General features: G+C 43.7%; 1 protein-coding gene across 6 annotated transcripts in view; it reads left to right on the forward strand.

Annotated features, from left to right (window-relative positions):
- jakmip3 (Janus kinase and microtubule interacting protein 3) overlaps positions 1 to 21,111 on the forward strand; it is a 62,312-nt gene that overhangs the window by 36,348 nt on the left and 4,853 nt on the right. For 4 of the 6 annotated variants that reach the window (XR_007040097.1, XM_047377964.1, XM_047377966.1 and 1 more), the window contains 9 exons: positions 889 to 1,017; positions 1,106 to 1,189; positions 1,954 to 2,016; positions 15,981 to 16,079; positions 16,210 to 16,308; positions 16,574 to 16,633; positions 18,458 to 18,523; positions 20,162 to 20,230; positions 20,875 to 20,952. Coding sequence is in view for 5 of the 6 variants with exons in the window: in XM_047377964.1 (XP_047233920.1) it covers positions 889 to 1,017; positions 1,106 to 1,189; positions 1,954 to 2,016; positions 15,981 to 16,079; positions 16,210 to 16,308; positions 16,574 to 16,633; positions 18,458 to 18,523; positions 20,162 to 20,230; positions 20,875 to 20,952 (747 nt within the window). In the remaining variant the exon portion in view is untranslated. The remainder of the gene's footprint in view (positions 1 to 888; positions 1,018 to 1,105; positions 1,190 to 1,953; positions 2,017 to 15,980; positions 16,080 to 16,209; positions 16,309 to 16,573; positions 16,634 to 18,457; positions 18,524 to 20,161; positions 20,231 to 20,874; positions 20,953 to 21,111) is intronic. The other 2 variants (XM_047377965.1, XM_047377968.1) reach the window with 1 other exon arrangement.

Below are 21,111 nucleotides of genomic sequence, written 5' to 3' on the forward strand. Positions count from 1 at the left end.
AGGCAAACACTCTGGCATCAAAGTGCTGCCAGCTTCCCGCTTAAGTACTCCTCCATGTAATCAGTAGATAGGTCACACCTGTCATCCAGCGCACCTGAGAACTTCCGGCACACTGAAGCCATGAAAACAAGTACACCATACACACACACACACAGACTCTGACAGTCACTAAACTAACAGCAACGCTAAACACATTGCATTATTGACAGTAACATTATGTCATTGCAGAGCAATCGGAGCTGGATCAGTTTGATTGTTTTTTAAATGTGAACATATTCCATGGGAGGGTTTTGTTTATACAGTAAAAAAAACTAAACCAAAAAAACAATTTAAACAATCAAACACGCTGTGTATCGTTAAAATATTGGCAAAAGGAACAAAATGAATTTAGTAAAATCATTGGAAAATAATTTATTTTTATGTACATAAATGTTCGATTTAAATTCTTTGCAGGACAGTTATGTGACATTATGTTTTAAAATTAGCAAAACTATAATATACTGATTGCCAACTCCTACAACAAATTATTTTTATGTTGCTAATATTACACAGAACCCGGTGAGTCTCCGAAAATAACTTAAAGATCAGGGAGGCAAACCTGAAATAAATGAATTGACAGACATGTTTGTTATATTGTTAATATTGGCCAATTTGTTGCAAGTTACGTTGAGCAAGAGAGGAGAAATAATTGGTCAAGAAGATCACATGCAACACGCCCATTTATTGCACGTGGAATTAATTTATAGTACAGGCAAATTAGCACGTGATTTTTGGGATCTTTGAAGATCAGGCCCTGTTACTCCATATAACCATACCAGATCAACAAACCAAGAAACAGATTTACATTTTGTAACTGGTCTGACTGGTTTTTCTGATTGTTGGTTTCAGACTTGTGTACGTGAGGAGGCAGAACTTCGATACCGTCAGCTTACTCAGGAGTATCAGGCTCTGCAGCGAGCATACGCTCTGCTGGCTGAGACATGTGGAGGAAACTACGATGCTGAGAAGGAGATCAAGGTGAGCTGGCCATTGAACAAGGCAGCAGTAGAGTGTTGAATTCCCTGTGACCACACTTAGGGTGATGGTTCTGTCCCATATATTTCAGACCAGAGAGCAGCTGCTGAATGAAATCAGTCGATATCAGAGCAGAGTGGCAGATCTGGAGTCAGCGCTGAAACATCAAGGATTGGTAACAGAAACCACAGGAACTCAGAGGGATATTAAGGTCATGATATGAGACACAGATTAGTCAGGGGGTCAAGTGCTTACCATCAGGTAGTGGGGTGGGGGAGGGATCTAAATCCTTTATTTCTTAGCTGAACTGAGTTTTCATTGGTTATAAATGTTAGCCCCCTGAGGAAGTCGATATTGATTAAATGAATAATGAGACACTGGTTTCACAGTACAACATAGTTTAAATAACCATGGTTCCTGCCTCTGTTTCTGCTGTTTGAGGTGTTTTCATGACTTCGCAGGTCATATAAACCATACAGAGATATCCCTGTTCTCCTTTAATTCTGTGATTAAGAGGGAAAAGCTCCAGAGCTTCTCCAGGAAGGTGGTTTAGAACCCATCACAGCAGTCATTGGGTGACAGGTGGGGAATGCCCTGCTCAAGTCCTGGGTCCGTCCTCAAAACCCAGAACCTTTCCCCTCCTTCAGAAATAGAAACAAATGATGCTGGCTATTTGCACAGGAAGGGTCAGTGTTTAGTATCATTGGGTCATTATAGCAGATAAAATGACCCACAGTCTGACATAAACTTAAATGTGCTACTTCTAATTATCAGAAAGAGGGAGAGGATAATTAATAACATTAGCTGATCCTGGAATGAGCAGGAAAAAAAACAGCGGAACATGGTGGAACGTGTCTGTTTGAACCTGAGAACATGCCTAGATATGAACTGCTGTCCTGTTCTTCAGTCCATCTCTCTATGTGTCTCTGCTGCTCTTAGGACGTGAAGTGGGTGGAGGAGAAGCATGCACTGTATCAGAGGAACCAGGAGTTGGTGGAGAAGGTGAAACATTTCATATTAACATATGCAAACTAGGAAAAATAGGTTTAAAGAAAAAAAGAAAGTATCATCTTCAGCAGAGTCCTAAATTATTCAGCAGGTTTGACAGAGCCATGGTTTCTTCAGAATGTCCAGTTTAACTGACGTTAACAGTGGAGATCTTAGAGTCACTCTGAAGGTGGCTATGGACCAGGAATCAGCCAGAGCTTCTGACTATGCCAGTTCATATCCGATCAGAGGTTCACTCTAGGTTGTGCATCTTTAAAGGTTGGATGGATCTTATGTATCACATTGATTATTTCATTAGTCTGCTGCAGACACCTCTGACTGGTGAGACACACTAGAAATATATGTCAGTCAACATTCGTCTTCAGTATCTGTGTAATGTGATGTTGTGGACTGATTTACTTTGGTGGGTTTAATGATTCATGAAATCCTAAATATTGTGACTGTGTTTGTGTTTTAAGTGTTCTGTGATTGACACTTGGTTGGACTCCTACTGAGCTCTCTGTGGCAAAACAAGTAAAATGGGCCATTATGATGTATTTAAGTGCCACAATTTAATTGTGTACAACAGATTAATGTCTGACTTTTATTACAAAAGAGTAGAACAGGATGGGTGTGATAAACACATAACATAATCTCCATCCAAACATGGCAGCAAAACACAAGTTTTTGACTGTAATTTCAGTCTGAATAAAAACAAAATATTTACAGCATCATCCTCTGCTGCTCACCGCATTAGTTTCTACTTCCCTGTAATAAACAAAGCATCTGGTTTCAAAGGAAAAGTCTAATAAATACATGAGACGCATGACATGTTTGTTTAATGTTCATCTGTTTTTCCAGCTGAGTTCGGCATGAAGGGAGGTTTTGTCCTGGTAGCAATATCTTTTACATGAGGTTAAAAGCAGTGGCAGCAGAATGCTTTTGATCAACAAGAATAAGTCCTGCTCTATCCAGGGTTCTGAGTCTGTAAATATGATCGAGATAATTAATGCAATAAATGGGCTGGATCTATAAAGCTCTTTTCAAGTCAAACAGACTGCTCAGCAAGTTTCACATGTTTTATAATGTTGTTCCACTGCTCCTTAAACAATTATGGTCATTATCAAAATCAGGCAACTTTTATTAAAAAATTGAGTCTTTACTCAATGGTTCTATGTGTTGGTCCAACTTCAACCTGTCATCAGAGCCACCCCAAGACACCTGCACCCATAAACAGACTGAATGACCTGTCCATGTATAACATACTGGACGTTTTGTCTAAAATCAGTCCAGTGAGCTATTTGGAGCCTAGCAGGAGAAACAAACACTGTCCTAATAAAGGATGAGGATGGATGTTTTTATTTACATACATGCTAAATAATTGTAGTTGTATCTGAAGCGTCATGGCAACCTGCTCTTACAGGGAACCAGTCCACCGATCTTCTGCAGTCCGGTCTGTGACGTAGTCTCTGATCCAACCACCAGGAATCACAGATGCTTAAGGATCAAAATGAAGAAAAAAGACAAATCTGACTTAAGGATCTCAAAAACTAAGTTTTGTTCCCCTGAGAATTACATCATTATCACAATAAAATGAAAATAGTGATCCTAAAAAAAATTCAGATGTACGAAACCGTGCGTAAACATGTCACCGCACATGTAGCCTTCATACATCCCAATTTGTGGCGAATTCTGCATAGCTGCACATGGCACTTGGACTTCTTGGACCCCGCCCCTGACTACATAAGCAAAGTAGTATAAATAGCCAGAAGGCACCCACCACATCACCGAATAACCATGGTAACGATGCTCTGACAGTCCGAATCGGTTCCTTTCGATGGAAAAACATTAAGAGAGAGACTGTGTCTACACATTATGTTTGTGATGAATTACAGCAAACCAACTATCTAGGGCAGTGATGTCCAAACTGGGGTACTCGTACCCCTAGTGGTACGTGATCACATTAGGGTTAGGGGAAATTAGGGAATTTTTCAAGTCATCTCGATCAAGCGAAGGTTTGTTAAGTAAAGGTTTAATTACAGCTAACTTAAAAGCCTGTGGTTCTGATCCATTTACTAAAGATAGATTAATCATATCTAAAATGGGGCTGGTAATAAGAGGGAACACTTCCTTAAATAATTTGGTTGGGATTGGGTCTAACATACAAGTTGAAGGTTTAGATGAAGCTAATATTTCTGATAACTCAGGAAGCTCCACAGGATCAAAACAGTCCAAACACAGATCAGGTTCTGCAGTTATTTCCAATGTTGTCTCACTTGGTGAGGATGAAGTAATCATCTTCGGGAGTATGTCAAAGATTTTCTTTTTAATAGAATCAATTTTATTTAAGAAGAATCCCATAAAGTCATGAATGTTGAGAGCTAAGTGAATGGATGGCTCAACAGAGCTATGACTCTGTGTAAGTTTAGCAACTGTACTAAAGAGAAACCTAGGATTATTCTTGTTCTCTTCTATTAATGATGAGAAATAAGCTGTTCTAACTTGGCGAAGTGTCTTTTTATACAACAGTAGGCTATTTTTCCAGATTAAGTAGGAATCCTGTAGATGTGTAGAGCGCCATTTTCTCTCCAATTTCTTAACATTGAGCTTTAAAGTACGCAACTCTGAATTAAACCAGGGAGCTAGCCTCCTATGAATAATTACCTTCTTTTTCAAGGGGGCTGCATTGTCTAATGTGTTCTGTTTTCCGATATGTCTATCTAATAGAATATTGAGGCTACACAGAAGCACGCGTGAGACATCTCCATCTTAGCTGGTACTCCTTTTATTTGCTCCCCTCCCCCAAACACAATGCAGCACAAAGGTTTCTATCTACCAATAGCCTGATATTACATCCCCCTTTCTGAATGGGATTTGTTATAAAGGTCTGTATAAAAACATGTAGAAACGTAAAATTAAATAACACACCAGAAAGATCCTGTGGGATACCCAAGATTAACTCAGTGCCTTACTAGTATTTGTTTTCCACAGCAGAATGTGCTAGAACCTTAACTTGTTATTACTGTTTATTTATCTATTTTACACTAACAGTGCAGAAACTTAAATCGTTTTCCAGTCACAGTCCAGCATCAGAACTAAGATATATATAAATCTCAGAACATTAAAGTAATCTCTATAACATTTAACTTTAGCTACTAAGTGGGAGGGGTGGACTACCCAAATCCTCTATCTGAGTGTGGGGATTATTTTGCCCCATGCAGGAAACTCATTCAGTTCCTATGAACAAACATAATCATCCAGATAGGCTGGGGGTCTCCTACTTCTCAGTGAAACTCGACTCTCAGGTGGTGGAGTCTGATGGGTAACCTCCTGCTGGTCTTCATCTGGAAGATGTTTGTGTGGAGAATTGTGAAGATTTTCTTCAGGTAGTGTCTCGTGTGGAACAGCATAAGTTTCAGGTGGAACAACAGATGTTCCAGTTGCTCCAGGAGTGTGTGAAAGGTGGTAGCTATTCCTTCTCAGCATGCCTCTGGTGTCTCGATGATGTAGGATCGAGGTGACCCTGCTCCAGACACTACTGTTCCTCTGGTTTGCAGATCTGTCACCCACACCTTCTCTCCTGGATGTAGGAGTGACATGTTGCGGGCCTGGTGCCTCCGGTTGTAGTTTTGTCTTTGTTTCTGTCTATAGTTGTATTCTGCAGTCCTGAGCTTGTCCATATTAATATTCTTTGGCGTTAGTTGCGATTGAGTAACAGGAACTGTTGTCCTTATCCTCCTTCCCATGAGAAGCTCAGTCGGACTGAATCCATTTGCTAATGGAGCGGAACGGTAGGCCATAAGCGCAAGATACGGATCCCCCGCCTTTTAAAGGAGAGTCTTGATAGTTCTGACAGCTCTCTCAGCCTCCCCGTTGCTCTGAGGAAAATTTGGGCTGGATGTTTCATGACTGAAACCCCATTCTTGTGCAAACCTTCTGAAGGAATCCGGAGCAAACTGTGGCCCATTATCAGAACGGAGACGCTCTGGTATGCCACGGCGTGCAAAGATGGACTTCCAGTGTTCGATCACTCCCTCAGATGTTGTGGAAGTAAGCTTTGCAACTTCAAAAAATCTGGAGAAATAATCCACAACCATACAAATATTGTTTGTCCTTAAACTGGAAAAGATCAGCTCCCACCATGACCCATGGTCTTTGTGGGAATTCAGTGGGCAGTAGTGGCTCTTTGTGTTTAGTTCTCTCCATACAACACGTGTCACAGGTCTCCAACAGCTTAATCAGCTCGCTGCTGAGACCTGGCCGCCACACTGAATGTTTGGCCCTTTCTCTACATTTAGTTATCCCCAAGTGACCCTCATGTAGCTTCGATAGAATGTCCTTTCTGAGAGAAGCTGGAATCACTATTCTGCTACCATAAAGAAGCAGGCCCTTTTGAACAGTAAGTTCACCTGGAAATGGCAGATAAGGTTGGAACCCTTTCTCAATAGAGTATTTATCTGGCCATCATTCCACACAGAACTTTTTCAGCTGTTTGAGTATGATGTTGCCGTCCTGATGTCTTTGGATTTCCCTCAGTCGTGGTTCCGTGGCAGGTAAACATGCAACGACTGAGTCAACATACAAGTTGACCTCCTCTTCTTGCAGTCCTCCCGATTCGTTGAAGAGTGGAGCTGTGGACAAAATATCAGCTGTAGCAATATTTTTGCCAGCCACATGGGAAATACTGTAAGAAAATCTCATTGGTCGCATTTGTAGTCTCTGTATGCGAGGAGGAAGCTCGTTTAGACTCTTCGACCCCAGCAGCGGAACTAGTGGCTTATGATCAGTTTCAATGTGGAACCTCTTCCCGGTCAGAAACTCTGCGAACCTCTCACAGGCCCATGTTGAAGTGAGAGCCTCTTTCTCAATCTGAGCATACCTCTGCTCCGTGTCACTGAGAGACCGTGATGCATATGCCGCTGGCCTCCATCCCGTATCAGCGTGTTTCTGGAGAAGAACTGCACCGAGTCCATATGATGATGCATCTGCTGACACACATGTCTCTGCATTCGGGTCATACCACGCTAGTCCTGGTGGTGTTGTCAGATCTGTTTTAACAGCGTCGAAAGCTTGTTGCTGTGGTGGACCCCATGACCACATGTTTAACTTCTTCAGGAGATCTCTCAAAGGTCGGGTTTTCTCTGCCAGGTGGGGGAGGAACTTCCCAAGATGGTCCACCATACCCAGGAAGCATCTCACCTCGTGTATATTTTTGGGCTCCTCCATGGCTCTTATAGCACTCGCTTTATCCGGGTCTGAGCTGACTCCTGATGCATCAATGACTTGTCCCAAGAACTTTATTCTGCGTTTAGAAAACTCACATTTATCATTTAACGTTACTCTCGCCTCCTGGAGTCGAAACAGTGCCTTCCTCGGTCTTTCATCGATGTTTTTCTCTCATGACGTATTTATTCAGTTCTGTGAGATCAATGCATATCCTCACCTTGCCCGAGCTCGTGGGGACAACCACCATAGGTGCACACCAGTCTGTTGGCTCCTCCACTCTGGTGATGACCCCTTCCTGCTGCATACGTTTGAGCACCTCTTTAACCTTAGGCAGTAGGGGGAGGGATATCCGCCTCGGCGTTGAGAGTGAGAAAGGCTGTGCATCCGGTGACAGAACAATATTATACTCGCCCTCCATCAGTCCTAGTCCTGTGAAAAGTTTAGGAAACTCCTGCTTCACAGCATCAATTGAGTCCAAATCTATTTGGTTTACCCTGGCAACCAATTTTAATGCCATTGCAGCACGCCCACTCAGTAATGATGTACATAAATCCTTCACAACATAAATGTCCTCCTCTGTACTAACACTGTTGTTGCTGAGTGTCGCTGTAAACATGCCTTTCACTTTTAATCCGGTGCCTCCCGGTCCCTGCAGGATTTTCTTTGGCTTATCTAATTTGCCAAACTGGTACTGAGAATACAGTGTTTCTGGGACAGCAGTGACATCAGCTCCTGTGTCTGTTTTAAATACAGTCTTATGTTTGCCCACCAGTATGTCCGTCATCCATGGATTGTCTTTAACTTCTGCCGAAAGCGAACCCAGAAAGGCAACATCCTTGTCTGTATCTGTGCTTTCTGTTGCAAACCCAGCATTCACTTCACATATTTGTTTATTTCTGCAGACCCTAGCAAAATGTCCCTTTTTCCCACAATAATTGCAGGCTGCTTCTCTAGCAGGGCATTGCTGCATACTGCGTCCTTTCGTGTCTCCGCATCTTCTGCACTGTGCCTTTTTATCCTGTGTTGCTTTTGTGACAACATATTTGTGCGGCGCCTTCGGTTGTCTGGAGCGCATGTTCCCGCTCGCATGAACGCAATCCAACTGCGCGCCAGCAATGTCTGACTTGAAGTTAGCATGAAGCATTTCCTGTTGCTTTTTTACTAGCTCGCTCTGACGGGCTCTGTTTAACGTCTTCTCTAGAGTCAGTTCAGCATCCATTTGTAGTTGTTCTGATAGTCTTTTGTTTCTCAGACCCACGACGAATCTGTCCCGCACCATCTCATCATGCAAAGTCCCGTATCCACAGTATTCCGCCAAACAGTGTAACGTGGTGTGAAACCCGTCAATGGACTCACCCGTCTCCTGTTGGCGCTGATTGAATTTCGCCCGCTCAAATATAACAAGTGAATATACGAAGTGAACATCCCTTAAGAGTTTCGTACTCACTCGCTTCTTGCAGAGTTAGATGCAGGGAAACCAGTATATCTTCTGCCTCATCCCCCATGGTGTATATCAGCGTATTTACTTGGTTTTCGTCCGCTTCTGTCTCTAAACCAGACGCGATACGAAACCTCTCGAAACGCTTTATTCATTTCAGCCAGTCTTCAGCTCTGAACGTGAACTTTTTTGGCGGGGCGACTTGAAACTGGTTCATGGCGTTGTACTTCTTTTTTTTTTGTTTTCCCCACTATAATAACCTTATCTGTATTTAACACTAAATCAGATAAAAAGTCTGAAAACTGATCTAAAAATTGAGAGTAAGGGCCTGGTGGACGGTACAAAACAACAAACTGAAGTGGTTTTAGTACTTTGCAATTTGGATGAGGAAAACTAAGGATTAAATATTCAAAAGAGTTGTAGCTATTGATTGGTCTGGGACTAATCAATAAATCCGACTGAAAGATGGTTGTTATTCCTCCTCCTTGCCCAATATTTTGAGGAATGTGAACATTTAAATAATTAGTAGGAGTTGACTCATTTATAGTAACATAATCCTCTTGCTGCAGACAAGTTTCGGAGGCAAAATAAATCAATCTGATTATCACAAATCAGGTCACTAACTAGCAAAGACTTTGAAGAGAGAGATCTTATGTTCAGTAAGCTACATTTAATTGTTTTATTTTTATTTTTAGTCTGAGTTGTGTTTATTTTTATTAGATTTTCCTGATTTCCTCGTTTTAGATTATTTTTTAATCTATTCAATTTTGGCCGTGGGCGAGACACTGTCTTAATAGGGTAATGGGTGGGTAGCAGTACAGAAGCTGCAGAGAGGAGTATTAAACTACGACCCTGCTTCCTGGTCTGAACCCTGGGTTGTCAGAGTTTTGGAGAACTAATAAATTCGGCCAGATTCCTAGAAAGAAGAGCTGCTCCATCCAAAGTGGGATGGATGCCGTCTCTCCGGATCAGATCAGGTTTTCCCCAAAATGTTCGCCTATTACCAGTGTAGCCCACATCGTTTTCTGGACACCACCTAGACAGCCAGCGGTTTTAATGACAGCATGCGGCTAAACATGTCGTCACTGGTCCGATCGGGGAGGGGACCAGAGAAAATTACGGAGTCCGACATTGTTTTGGCAAACTTACACGAAGCAACACTAACTTTAGTAACCTCCGATTGACGTAACTGGGTGTCATTACCGCCAGCGTGAATAACAATCTTACTGTATTTACGTTTATCCTTAGCCAGCAGTTTTAGGTAGGATTTGATGTCGCCCGTTCTGGCCCCTGGCAGACATTTGACTATGGTCGCCGGTGTCTCTAGTGCCACGTTTCTGACTATGGAGCTGCCAATTACCAGAGTTGGCTTCTCAGCAGGTGTGTCGCTGAGTGGGGAAAATCTGTTAGAAATGCAGATGGTTTGGTGGTGACCTGTGGGCGGGGATCTAGGACTATGCTTTCTACATACCATCACCCAGCCGGCCTGAGGCCCCGGCTGCGCGGGCTCTGCTGAAGGACTGTCAAGGGGAGCTACCCTCCACGCTGGCTAAGGGGCCTCAGTTATCTGCTGGTTTTTCAACAGCGCGGAGCCGGGCCTTCAATTCCGACACCCTCGCCTCCAAAGCTACAAAATGCAACATTTATTACACGTACCATTATCAATAAAAGAGGCAGAGGAGTAACTGAACATCTGACACAGAGAGCAGGAGAGAGGAGGAGACTCAGAGAGAGAAACAGCAGAACGGGTAGCCATGGTGGAGCTAAAGCTAACGCTAAGCTAGTGACCCCTTAGCACTACTAAGACACAGAAAGTCCCCAAATGTTAAATGCCACAACAGAAAGTATGTGTTTTAACGTGCTTATGTATTATAACAAGTAAGAGATATCACAATATAGAGAAATCAGATCAAACGAGAGAGCCTTCACACACCAAACAATCCACCGAGTGCAACAGCGAAAACAGGAAGTGACGAATACGCCTTACCACACCTTCACAGCATCCCTAAGGAGTTCAGGAGGACGGCTGGGAGGATGTCCCGTACAGACACAGAGTTCAGGCAGATGGCGGGGAGGATGTCTCGGCAACACCCAGAGTTAAGGCAGACGACCAGGAAGTCATCCTCGGCAGACCGGAAGTTCCGGAGGTCTGCGACAAAGCTTGTTAGGAAGCCAGTGTCAAAACCAGAAGAACCTGTGGAGCAGGTGGTCCGGAGGAAGGCTACGAAGGAGCCAGCGGTGGAGCTTGGAAGGCTCAGAACCACGGTGAAACTCTGAAGAGCGGTGCCTAAATCGCTGGAGCCCTTGGCGAGGGTGTGAAGATCTGTGGCGGAGCCCTGCAGACCTGCAGCAGAGCCCTGCAGACCTGTGGCAGTGCCGCTGAGGCACAGCTGATGGAGGCAGTGTGTTTCCGCACCCCTAATGGACGGGAACAGGAGGTGGAGGCAGCTTGTCTCCGAATCCCTCCGGGACAGGCGGAAGAGGCAGTTTGTCCTCGAACCTTCCGGGACAGGCAGAAGAGGCGGTTCGTCCCAGAACCCCTCAGGGACAGGCAGAAGAGGCGGTTCATCCTCGAACCCCACCGGGACAGGCAGGAGGAGTTGAGCCAACTTGTCACCGAGCTCCTCCAGAACAGGATCAGGCAGCGATTCGTCCCCATACCGCTCAGGAACAGGATCTGGCAGTGTAGGCAGCTCGGCTTCGAGCTCCTCCAGGACAGGAACCAGAAGTGGAGGCAGTCTGTCCCCGAACCCCTCACGGGCAGGAAGAGGATGTGACAGTGGCTCGTCTTCGGACCCCTCTAGAACAGAACTCAGAAACGGGAGCAAGATCAGGACCACGAACAGGAACAGGAGCCGGCAGCAGTGATGATGGCTACTTAGAGGAGAAGCCAGGAGACGAAGTGTCGCGCTTGGTGGAAGGGAAGTGGAGAAAACAGGATGGCCCCGCATGTGTGCGGCAATCTCCTCCAGAGCTTTCTGATGCTCTTTTTCAATAGTGAGGTGAGTTAAGGGATCCTGGGGAAAAAGGCTACCCCATTTCTCCAACCAGTCTTTAGACGGTTAGCTGCCTCTAATCTGCACCATGGAGAGCTGGGCGAAGTTAGGAGGTGTGAAAACAGTCTTGCGAGGATTTCACATCTTTTAAACTTCCTCTCAAACCTTCTCGCTTGGTCCTTTAGGCTGGTTCCTTCTGTCATGACGTGGGGTTTGTGGTAGGACCAAAGTGCAGAGAAGATACCAGGAGCCAGTGGAATGAAGGTAAGTCGGGTTTAATTCTTGTCCACATGGAATCCAGACAGCAGGTTTACAACGACCAGGACACCAGACCCGACACGTTAGAATGACATAGAAGACACATCAAGGAACCAACAGGGAAAAACAGAATCAAAGGGGCTTAAATACAAAACAGAACAACAGAGTGAACTGATGAACAGGGGATCCAGGTAATCAGGGGAAAAACAGAACAGGTGTGGGTTAGGCTGCAGGGAGACAGGGAAAACAAAGGACCAGACCAGGTAAATAACAAAAACACAACACAGAAACAGGCTAGGCATGACAACTACAGAACACGAATGTGACAGGAAAACAGATCATGGTGCTCTACATCAGACAGATGTGTGTTACCACAATGCCAAAGCGGAAAGGCCTCAGCAATGACTTTAGAACAGCAACTGTGGCTGCACATCAGTCTGGGAAAGGTTAGAAGGTAATTTCTAAACTATCTGAGGTCCATCCTTCTGCAGAGAGGAAGATCATTCCCAAAGGAAAACATCTAAGACAGCTGAGGATCTTCCAGGAGTGGACATCCCAGCAGATTCAGCCCATGGTCAGAGCTTGAAGCTCAGAAAAATGACCAAACACCTAAGAGCTCCATCTTAGACTCTACGGGCCTCAGTTAGCAGGTTAAAGGTCATGACACTGAACCAGTATGGCTGCTTGGAAGAGATTAAGAAGAAAGCTTCTTCTCTCTCAAAAACAATGTGGCAGCAGGACCTAGGTTATAAAGCTGCATCTGGATGAAGGAAGATGTTCTCTGTATACCAAGGTATTTCACAGTCAAATGTCAGTCTATCTGTCTGTCAGCTAAAGCTTGGTCCAGACTAGATCATCAACGGATGAATGATCAAAAACCCAGCAGCAGATCTCAGAGAGAATTACTGAAAAGAAGAGAAACAAAGTGCTGCAATGGCCTAGTCAAAGTCCATACCTCAGACTGAATCAATGATCTCAGCTTGGAGAATGTGACAAAGGGTTTAGCATTTCTCCCCTGGGTCCTCTGTTTACTCAGACGGCGAGGAAAACATGGAAAGGGAAGAGAGCCGGTGTTCTGTGCAGGACCCGCCTGAGACACTACAACCACCCTTTCCCCACTATCCTTCTTGCATTGTTCAGTCCCTGAGGACTAAACTGGATGACATGTGTGCACGGATGTTCTACGTACGGGACAAGAGGAATCGTGTTTTGCATCCCCAACTGTGCTGTAACCCCCGGAACACTTCTCCATCTACCGGCTTCTCAGAACTGAGCAATCAGTGGGTTGGGGGATAGGGACTCTTTCAAGGCCACAGATACACATATTTTAACAACCCACTGCACACCAACCCTAGAGTTGCTTACTATTACAGTCAGACCCTTTTATCTGCCCAGAGAAATTAAGCTCAGTGATCCTCACTGTAATGTACATCCCATCTCAGGCTGCTAAAACCCAAGCCCTGAATGAGTTGTATGGGATTATAAATAGATTTGAAAACTCGCACCCTGATTCTGCTTTCATTGTTTTGGGAAACTTTAACCAAGCCTAATCAAAAGCAGTTTTGCCAAAATACTACCAGCACATATCTGTTCCCTGCTAAGGGGGACCACTGTTACACCCCATTTAGGACAACTAAGAACCTCTCCTTCACCCTGCTTTTGATATAGCAGACCACAGTGCCAGTTTGCTGCTGCCTGTGTACAAACAAAAGCTCAAACAGGTAATACCGGTTTCAAGGGATATTTTCAAGTGGGACTATGCAGCTGATGAGGCCCTACAGGACAGCTTTGAAACAACCGATTGGCAGATGATTGCAGACTCATCTGATTAATGAGTACACAGATTCTCTCATAGGCTATATAGGAAAGTGCACTGAGGATGTTGTGCCAAAAGCCTCCATCTCCACTTACCCCAACCAGAAACCATGGGTCAGGCCTGAAGTAGGTGCCAAACCGAAGGCACTCACTGCTGCCTTTAAATCTGGAGATCCTGAGGCCTACAAAGCAGCCAAGTACAACAGCAAAAAGACTGTTAAGATATCGCAGAGGGAGTACAGGGATAGTGTCCAGTCTGCACAACAGAGCAACGACTTGAGGTGCATGTGGCATGGATTGCAATGCATCACAGATTACAGTGGGAGGAACAGGTCCAGGGAACTGTTGTGTACATATTTCCCGAATGAGCTTAACATCTGCTATGCTTGGTGTGATGTGGACAACACCACACCTGTCAAAAGACCACACGTGAATAGTGAGGACGTTACAAGCTAAACACAGAAATGGCTACAGTGAGACGGGCGTTCAAGAAAGTTAACCCTTGTAAGGCACCAAGGCCTGATAGCATCCCAGGATAGGTGATGAGAGTGTGCACTGACCAACTCACCGAGATGTTTACTAACATCTTTAACCTTTATCAAAGCCTGTCCATTGTGCCCACCACCCTCAAGACCCCCACTGTTGTCCCCATTCCTAAGATCCCTGCAGCTAACCATCCTAATGACTTTCAGCCCATTGCACTTACATCTGTCATCATGAAGTGCTTTGAGCAAATCATCAAGAACCACATCTGTGCCTCCCTTCCTGACACCCTGGATTCTCTACAATAATAATAAAAATATTTAGATTCATTTATTTAGACTTTATTGATCTCACAATGGAAACATTATTATCTGTATTTAACCCATCCCTTAGGGAGCTGTCGGCTGCCATTGTGCGGTGCCCAGGGAGCATTCAGGGGCTAAGGGTCTTGCTCAGGGACCCAGAGTGGCAGGCTGTGGGATTCAAACCTCGGTACTTGTGGCCTCTCCAAGATGCAAATGTCCTGCTCTCTAATCACTAGGCCACCACCAGTTCACATATAGAGCAAACAGGTCCATAGACAAAGCCATTGCTCTGGCAGTCCACACCTCCCTCAACCACCTGGAGAGCGGAAAACACCTTTCTGACAATACTCTTTATTGACTACAGGTCAGTATTCAATACCATAATCCCCTCCAAGCTGGTCACCAAGCTCGGCAGACACCTCTAATCCTTACTAGTCCTCAGCTCCAGTCCACCTAAGGGCTGTGTTCTCAGTCCACTCCTCTACTCACTCTTCACGTATGTACTGCCAGGCACAGCTCAAATGGTATCTTCAAATTTGCTAACGACACCACCGTCTTGAGCCTCATAACATAACGACAAGAGTGCCTACAGGAATGAGGTGAAATAAATGACCAGTTGGTGTCAGGAAAATTACCTCAGCAAAACTAAGGAGACAATAGTGCACTTTAGGAGACAGCATGAAGGCCAGCATTCCCCCATCTATATAAAAATGCTGAGGTGGAGTAGGTCAGCAGCTTCAAGTTCCTCTGCGTTCACATCACCGAGGAGTATATGCAGACACTGTGGTCAAGAAAGCCAGACGGAGACTCTACTTCCTGAGAACACTGAGGAAGTTCGGTATGAACACCAGCATCCTCACAAACCTCTACAGCTGCATTATTGAGAGCCTGCTGACGGGCTGTATCACAGTGTGGTACAGGAACTGCATGACAGAGATGGAAAGCACTACAGAGGGTGGTGCGAACGGCTGAGGTCTTCACTGGCAGCAGTGCCCCATCCAGGACATTTACTGTAGTCAGTGTGTGCGTAAAGCATGCAGTATCATCAAGGACCACACCCACCCAGCAAAAGGACTTTTCCATCTGCTACCTTTTGGTAGGCGGTACAGGTGCCTGCCAGCACTCACAAAAAGATTTAGTTATTATCCACAAGCTGAGAGACTACTGAACGCTGCACAATAATACTGCACCACACAACATTTGTAACACTTTATTAACTTATTGCTGCTGCATGATGTGTATTTTTTTTTATTGCACGCCATTAGTACTTTTGTTTTTATAGTGAGTTGAACGATTTGTCTTACTGAAATTCTTTTTCATTTAATTCAGCCTGCTGCAGATCGGTTTCATCAAAGGTTGACTCAGACATGTGTATGTGTACCCGTTGAAGCCAGCGGGTACACATACACATGTACCTGCACATTTCAGTGTTTATCCTGATGTGATGGTTCTTCTCAGATGAGGCAGATGGAAGGTGAAGAGCTGCAGCTGAAAGATGACATTCAGGATATCAGAGATCAAAATGAGCTGCTGGAGTTCAGGATCTTAGAACTGGAGGTAAAATCTCACTGATTTTATGCATGATCAATATACACTGACAGAGGGGTCACATAGAGTGATTTTGGTATTGTAATTACTGATTGATCCATAGCTTTCAATCATTGTCTCCATTTTTCAATGGAAACAGGAGAGGGAGCGCCGCTCACCTGGCATTAACTTCAAACAACTGCACTTCCCAGAAGGTCTCAGTCCCCTTCAGATCTACTGTGAAGTTGAGGGGATCACGGTAAGTAACACCTTATCTCAAATGAAGACTGTTCCTCCAAAACTTAAATTCACGAAACATGCCAGAGCACTTCTTCAGAAAGTGAAGATACGATACACCAGAACATTCATATTACCTCTAAAAACATCCGGAGATGCACCAGAACCTTCTACAACCACATCTGTATCTCCTTATGAACATGTGAACACGCCTGTAAACATGACCTGATTCTGAACCGTCCTGTCAGCACATGAACTCACCTGTAGAATAACTTGTGTCCCAACAGGACATTGTCATCAGTGAGTTGTTGAAGAAGCTGGACATTCTGGGGGATAACGCCGTAAGTGTATGTTGAATTTATCTTGTACATGTATGTGTGTGTGTGCTGTGGCACATGTGACCATCTGTGATCCATCCATCCATGTTTAACACGGATATTACAGTCGACATAACTTAAGACCGATGTCTTAATAGCCTTGTCAAATGCATTAAGTAAAACTATTTGATGTCCTTATTGCCTGTCACATCTCTGTAAAATAGAAAGAAATGATGCAACTGTCCTGATCTCAGAACCAGTAGAAACCACACTTCTGGGAACTCACTTGTGTCTGACTTGTTACTGATGTGTTGGAGACTCTCAGCTGGTCATTCTGATCCTTAAACAGAGAAAGCTGGTTTTGTCTCCTCTGTTTGGTTCTGAAGGACTGGAAGTTTCAGATACAACCTATCAATCATTATACCTGGGCTTCTGGGTTTTAAGCCCCGGATGTTTTTTGAACATCCCCAGATCTCATAAAAGATGACATTTAAAATTCATAGGTCTATCTCTTAAAAATCATCATAATGCCCCTAAAATATGATAAGAATTTTATGTTTCTTAAAAACCAACAATTTGTTTGTATTTCTTCTGTATTTCCTGCAGTAAGTCCACTGCACAAAACCCGTCACTATGGAATAAATAAAATACGCAGAGATACGGCGTGTTCATGCAGCTGGTGATTAATCACAACATCTTTTACCTCTTTACTCACGCTGATATTAGAAGATTTTCTCCTCAGTCAGAGAAGACAGGATCAAACTGGAGAAGAACCTGCAAAACTGAGCTGCTTCCTCCACAGAATCAGATTGGGTGGGTTTTATCGAGATCCATTAATGAAAAGGACCTGAAATGTTACTTTTATTATTCATGAACCCGTAATCGTACTCATTGTCTTTCGCTTCATCCGGGACCAGGTCGCGGGTGGCTGCAGACTCAGTAGAGACACCCAGAATTCCCTCTCCCCAGCTCCTCCAGGGGGAGCCCAAGGCGAGCCGAGAGACATAGTCCCTTTAGCGTGTCCTGGGCCGTCCCAGGGCCGTTATAATTTAAGAAAATATAACAAAATGTTGAAATAATTGAAGTTTTTCTTACTCCTTAATTCAGGCTGCTAACAATACAAAAATGAAGTAACTGGAAGTAAGTATTCCAAACATTTGTTATTTAGTTCATATTTATTAAAAAACACAGCCTATGGACCAATATCTGGATTATTTTTATATTGAATTACTTAAAACTTCGGCTACTTTTGTATTAAAGTTAAACTATTTTAGGATCCTAACAACATCCCTGGATCATAGTTGGGACAGCGGTCCTTTCAAGAGTCATGAGTTACTGAGCCACTGGTCCATCCTGCCATTGTTTGTGTCCTTATTGCTTACTGAAACATTGAGATATTTGTAATACTAAAACTGTCTGCAAGTAGCCTTAGTCCTCATCCTGTCAACTCAGAAAAGTTCACACTAGAGCTACATCACATCCTTCCTTTTCAAGGCACTCATCAAAGCTAATTTTCTTCAGACACATCATGCTAGGAACCAACATGTCATTGCTGTTGTTCACAAAGACAATGTGTTCAATGAAACCTTCTGCAACATCTGCTTGGATTTTAAGCCAGCTGAACCAATGAACCAACCAGAAGTCACAATGTGTTCAAGAACCAAAGTCTTTAAACACTAAACCATCCTTAGAACTAGATGTTGGACAGAGGTCCTAACCCTGACCTGGACAGATCTGACTAAAGCTGAAAGGTCCTCCAGATGCGTTGTCCACCTGCTTCTGTTGAAGCTCTAGTCTCAGGGGGAAACTTGTTCATGTGATTTTACCTGATGTTGACATTTTTTCATCCTGTAGAATCTGTCCAATGAGGAGCAGGTGGCAGTGATCCATGCCAGGACGGTGCTCACTCTGACAGAAAAGGTGAGAAACACCTGGGCTTACAGGTTCTAACTTCAACATAATTCAGTTTCAGTGTTTATACTTCAATAAACATAAAATGGAAAATGAAATTACTGATTACTTGTTAAAGGTTAGGTTTTGTTTCTGCTTGAGGTAACAATGGTACCTGTCAGTTGGAGGTAAGCTGAGAAACCTGCCTCACCATGAAGATGGCTCTGAACTCATCTAGATGTTTCATCTGGATCTTTGAATCCTGATTCAAACAGATATGGAAACATTCTTGTTTTAATTCAAATTCAAAACATCAATCAAATTTCAAAATTCAAAAATACTTTATTAATCCTAAAGGGAAATTAAATGTTGTTGTAGCTCATATTATGAAGGTTTCTTCAAAGAGCCGTTGTAGATGCTGATGGCTGTGGGCAGGAAGGATCTCCTGTAGCGCTCCGTCTTACAGCAGATCTGAAGAAGCCTCTGACTGAAGACACTCTGTTGTTGTAGGACAGTCTGATGAAGAGGATGCTCAGGGTTCTCCATAATGTTCTTCATTTTATGAAGAATCCTTCTTTGCACAATGATCTCCAGAGGTTCCAGAGGAGTCCCCAGAACAGAACCAGCCTTCTTTATCAGCTTGTTGAGCTTTTTTAAGTCCCTGGTTCTGATGCTGCTTCCCCAGCAGATGATGGCAGAAGAGATCAGACTCTCCACAACAGACTTATAGAAGATATCTTGCTGCAAACACCAAAGGACCTAAGCTTCCTCAAGTAGTACAGTCTGCTCTGTCCCTTCTTGTAGATGGTTTCACAGTTGCATCTCCACTCTAGTCTGTTGTCCAGGTGAACACTGAGGTATTTATACTCCTCCACCACCTCCACTTCTTCTCCCATGATAGAAATAGTTTTTGACTTATTCCTGTTTCTCTTAAAATCTACAATCATCTCCTTTGTTTTAGTCACGTTCAAAATGAGATGATTGTTTCCACACCATGCCACAAAGTGGTCCACCACCTTCCTGTACTCAGCTTCTTCTCCATCTCTGATCCACCTCACGACTGCAGAATCATCTGAGTATTTCTGCAGATGACAGGAGTCTGTCTTGTACTGGAGGTCTGAGGTGTACAGAGTGAAAAGGAATGGTGAGAGTACCGTCCCCTGTGGTGCTCCTGTGCTGCTGACTACCTGGTTAGACTCACAACCCTTCAGTCTCACAAACTGTGGTCTGTTTGTCAGGTAGTCTTTGATCCAGGAGATTGTTGAGGCCTCCACCTGAGTCTTCTGGAGTTTCTGACAAAGCAAATCAGGTTGGATTGTATTAAAAGTTCTGGAGAAATCAAAGAACATGATCCTCACAGTGCTGCTGGCTTTGTCCAGATGACAGCAGGTTTGTTGAAGCAGATGTTGGATGGCATCCTCAACTCCAACTCCACAGCAATAAGCAAACTGAAGAAGGTCCTAATAGTTCATTGTTCGCTTACTCAGGTGAGGCAACAGGAGTCTCTCTGGGACCTTTGTGATGTGGGATGTCAGGGCAACAGGTCTATTAGTCATGAAGGACTAATGCTGTAGAACCTTTCTTGTCCTGCAGAGGGAGCCATCAGGACAAGCGACTCCACAGTTATTCAGTGCAAATCCATCTTATGGTCTCTGTCTGCTCTTCCAGTGGCTGGAGTCCATCGAAGTGACAAAGTCAGCTCTGCAGCAGAAGATGTTGGACATTGAGAACGAGAAGGTAAAAATAAACCCAGAAACAGGAAGTACGGTCACATGACCTTTCTATTGTGACGAATATCTTCCTGACCATGTTTAACTTGGTGTGCTGCAGATTTAAAGCTTCAAACTGCCTAGCTGTTCTGTTACTATGTGGTGACAGAACCTTTTTCTATAGTTAAAACTTTTTTGCTAAGCAAGCTGTGCAATTCATTTAGCAGCAGCTTTTATCCAACAAGTCATCACAAGATGAACCTTCGGTTCATCCAGAACCAGTGGTATAACCATTAGAACCAGTGTAAAAGAAGAGTCTCAGCAAAACCTGATCAAAGGTCAGTGTGAGTGAGGGGTGTTTGGACAGCAGTTCTCTGAAGAAATTATCCTTCAACAGGAAGTGTCTCTAAACACTATTTCTTACTAATGACTTTAGTAAAAACTTTTGAGCTACTATGTAAAATCTGAATCCTTCCTCAGCAAGGAAGAGGAACCTATATTTAAACTGATCAAGAACAGAAGCATCTAACACATTTTTGGTTCTCAGAAAGGTTTACAGTAGCTCTTGTAGCAAAAAATCTGAATGTATGAACTTTAAGGCCATTAATAAATGAATGAATGCAGTCAGCGGTGCATTGAATCTGACACATAAATGGTCTGACCTGTCTCCAGGATCTCTTCAGAAAACAGAAAGGCTACCTGGATGAAGAGCTGGACTTTAGAAAGCAGTCCATGGATCAGGCCCATAAGGTCAGTCCTCAGCAGGTCCAGCTATATTTTCAGATGTATTTAAAAACAACAACTAAATAAAAAAGAAACCCACCCAAAACCATCCACGTTGAAACACCATGAGTCACCAAACTAAGACCAAAACTAACTAAAATTACATTTTTAACAACTGTGTTTGAT

The sequence above is a fragment of the Girardinichthys multiradiatus genome, chromosome 10 (assembly GCF_021462225.1).
Source record: "Girardinichthys multiradiatus isolate DD_20200921_A chromosome 10, DD_fGirMul_XY1, whole genome shotgun sequence".
Taxonomy (NCBI): domain Eukaryota; kingdom Metazoa; phylum Chordata; class Actinopteri; order Cyprinodontiformes; family Goodeidae; genus Girardinichthys; species Girardinichthys multiradiatus.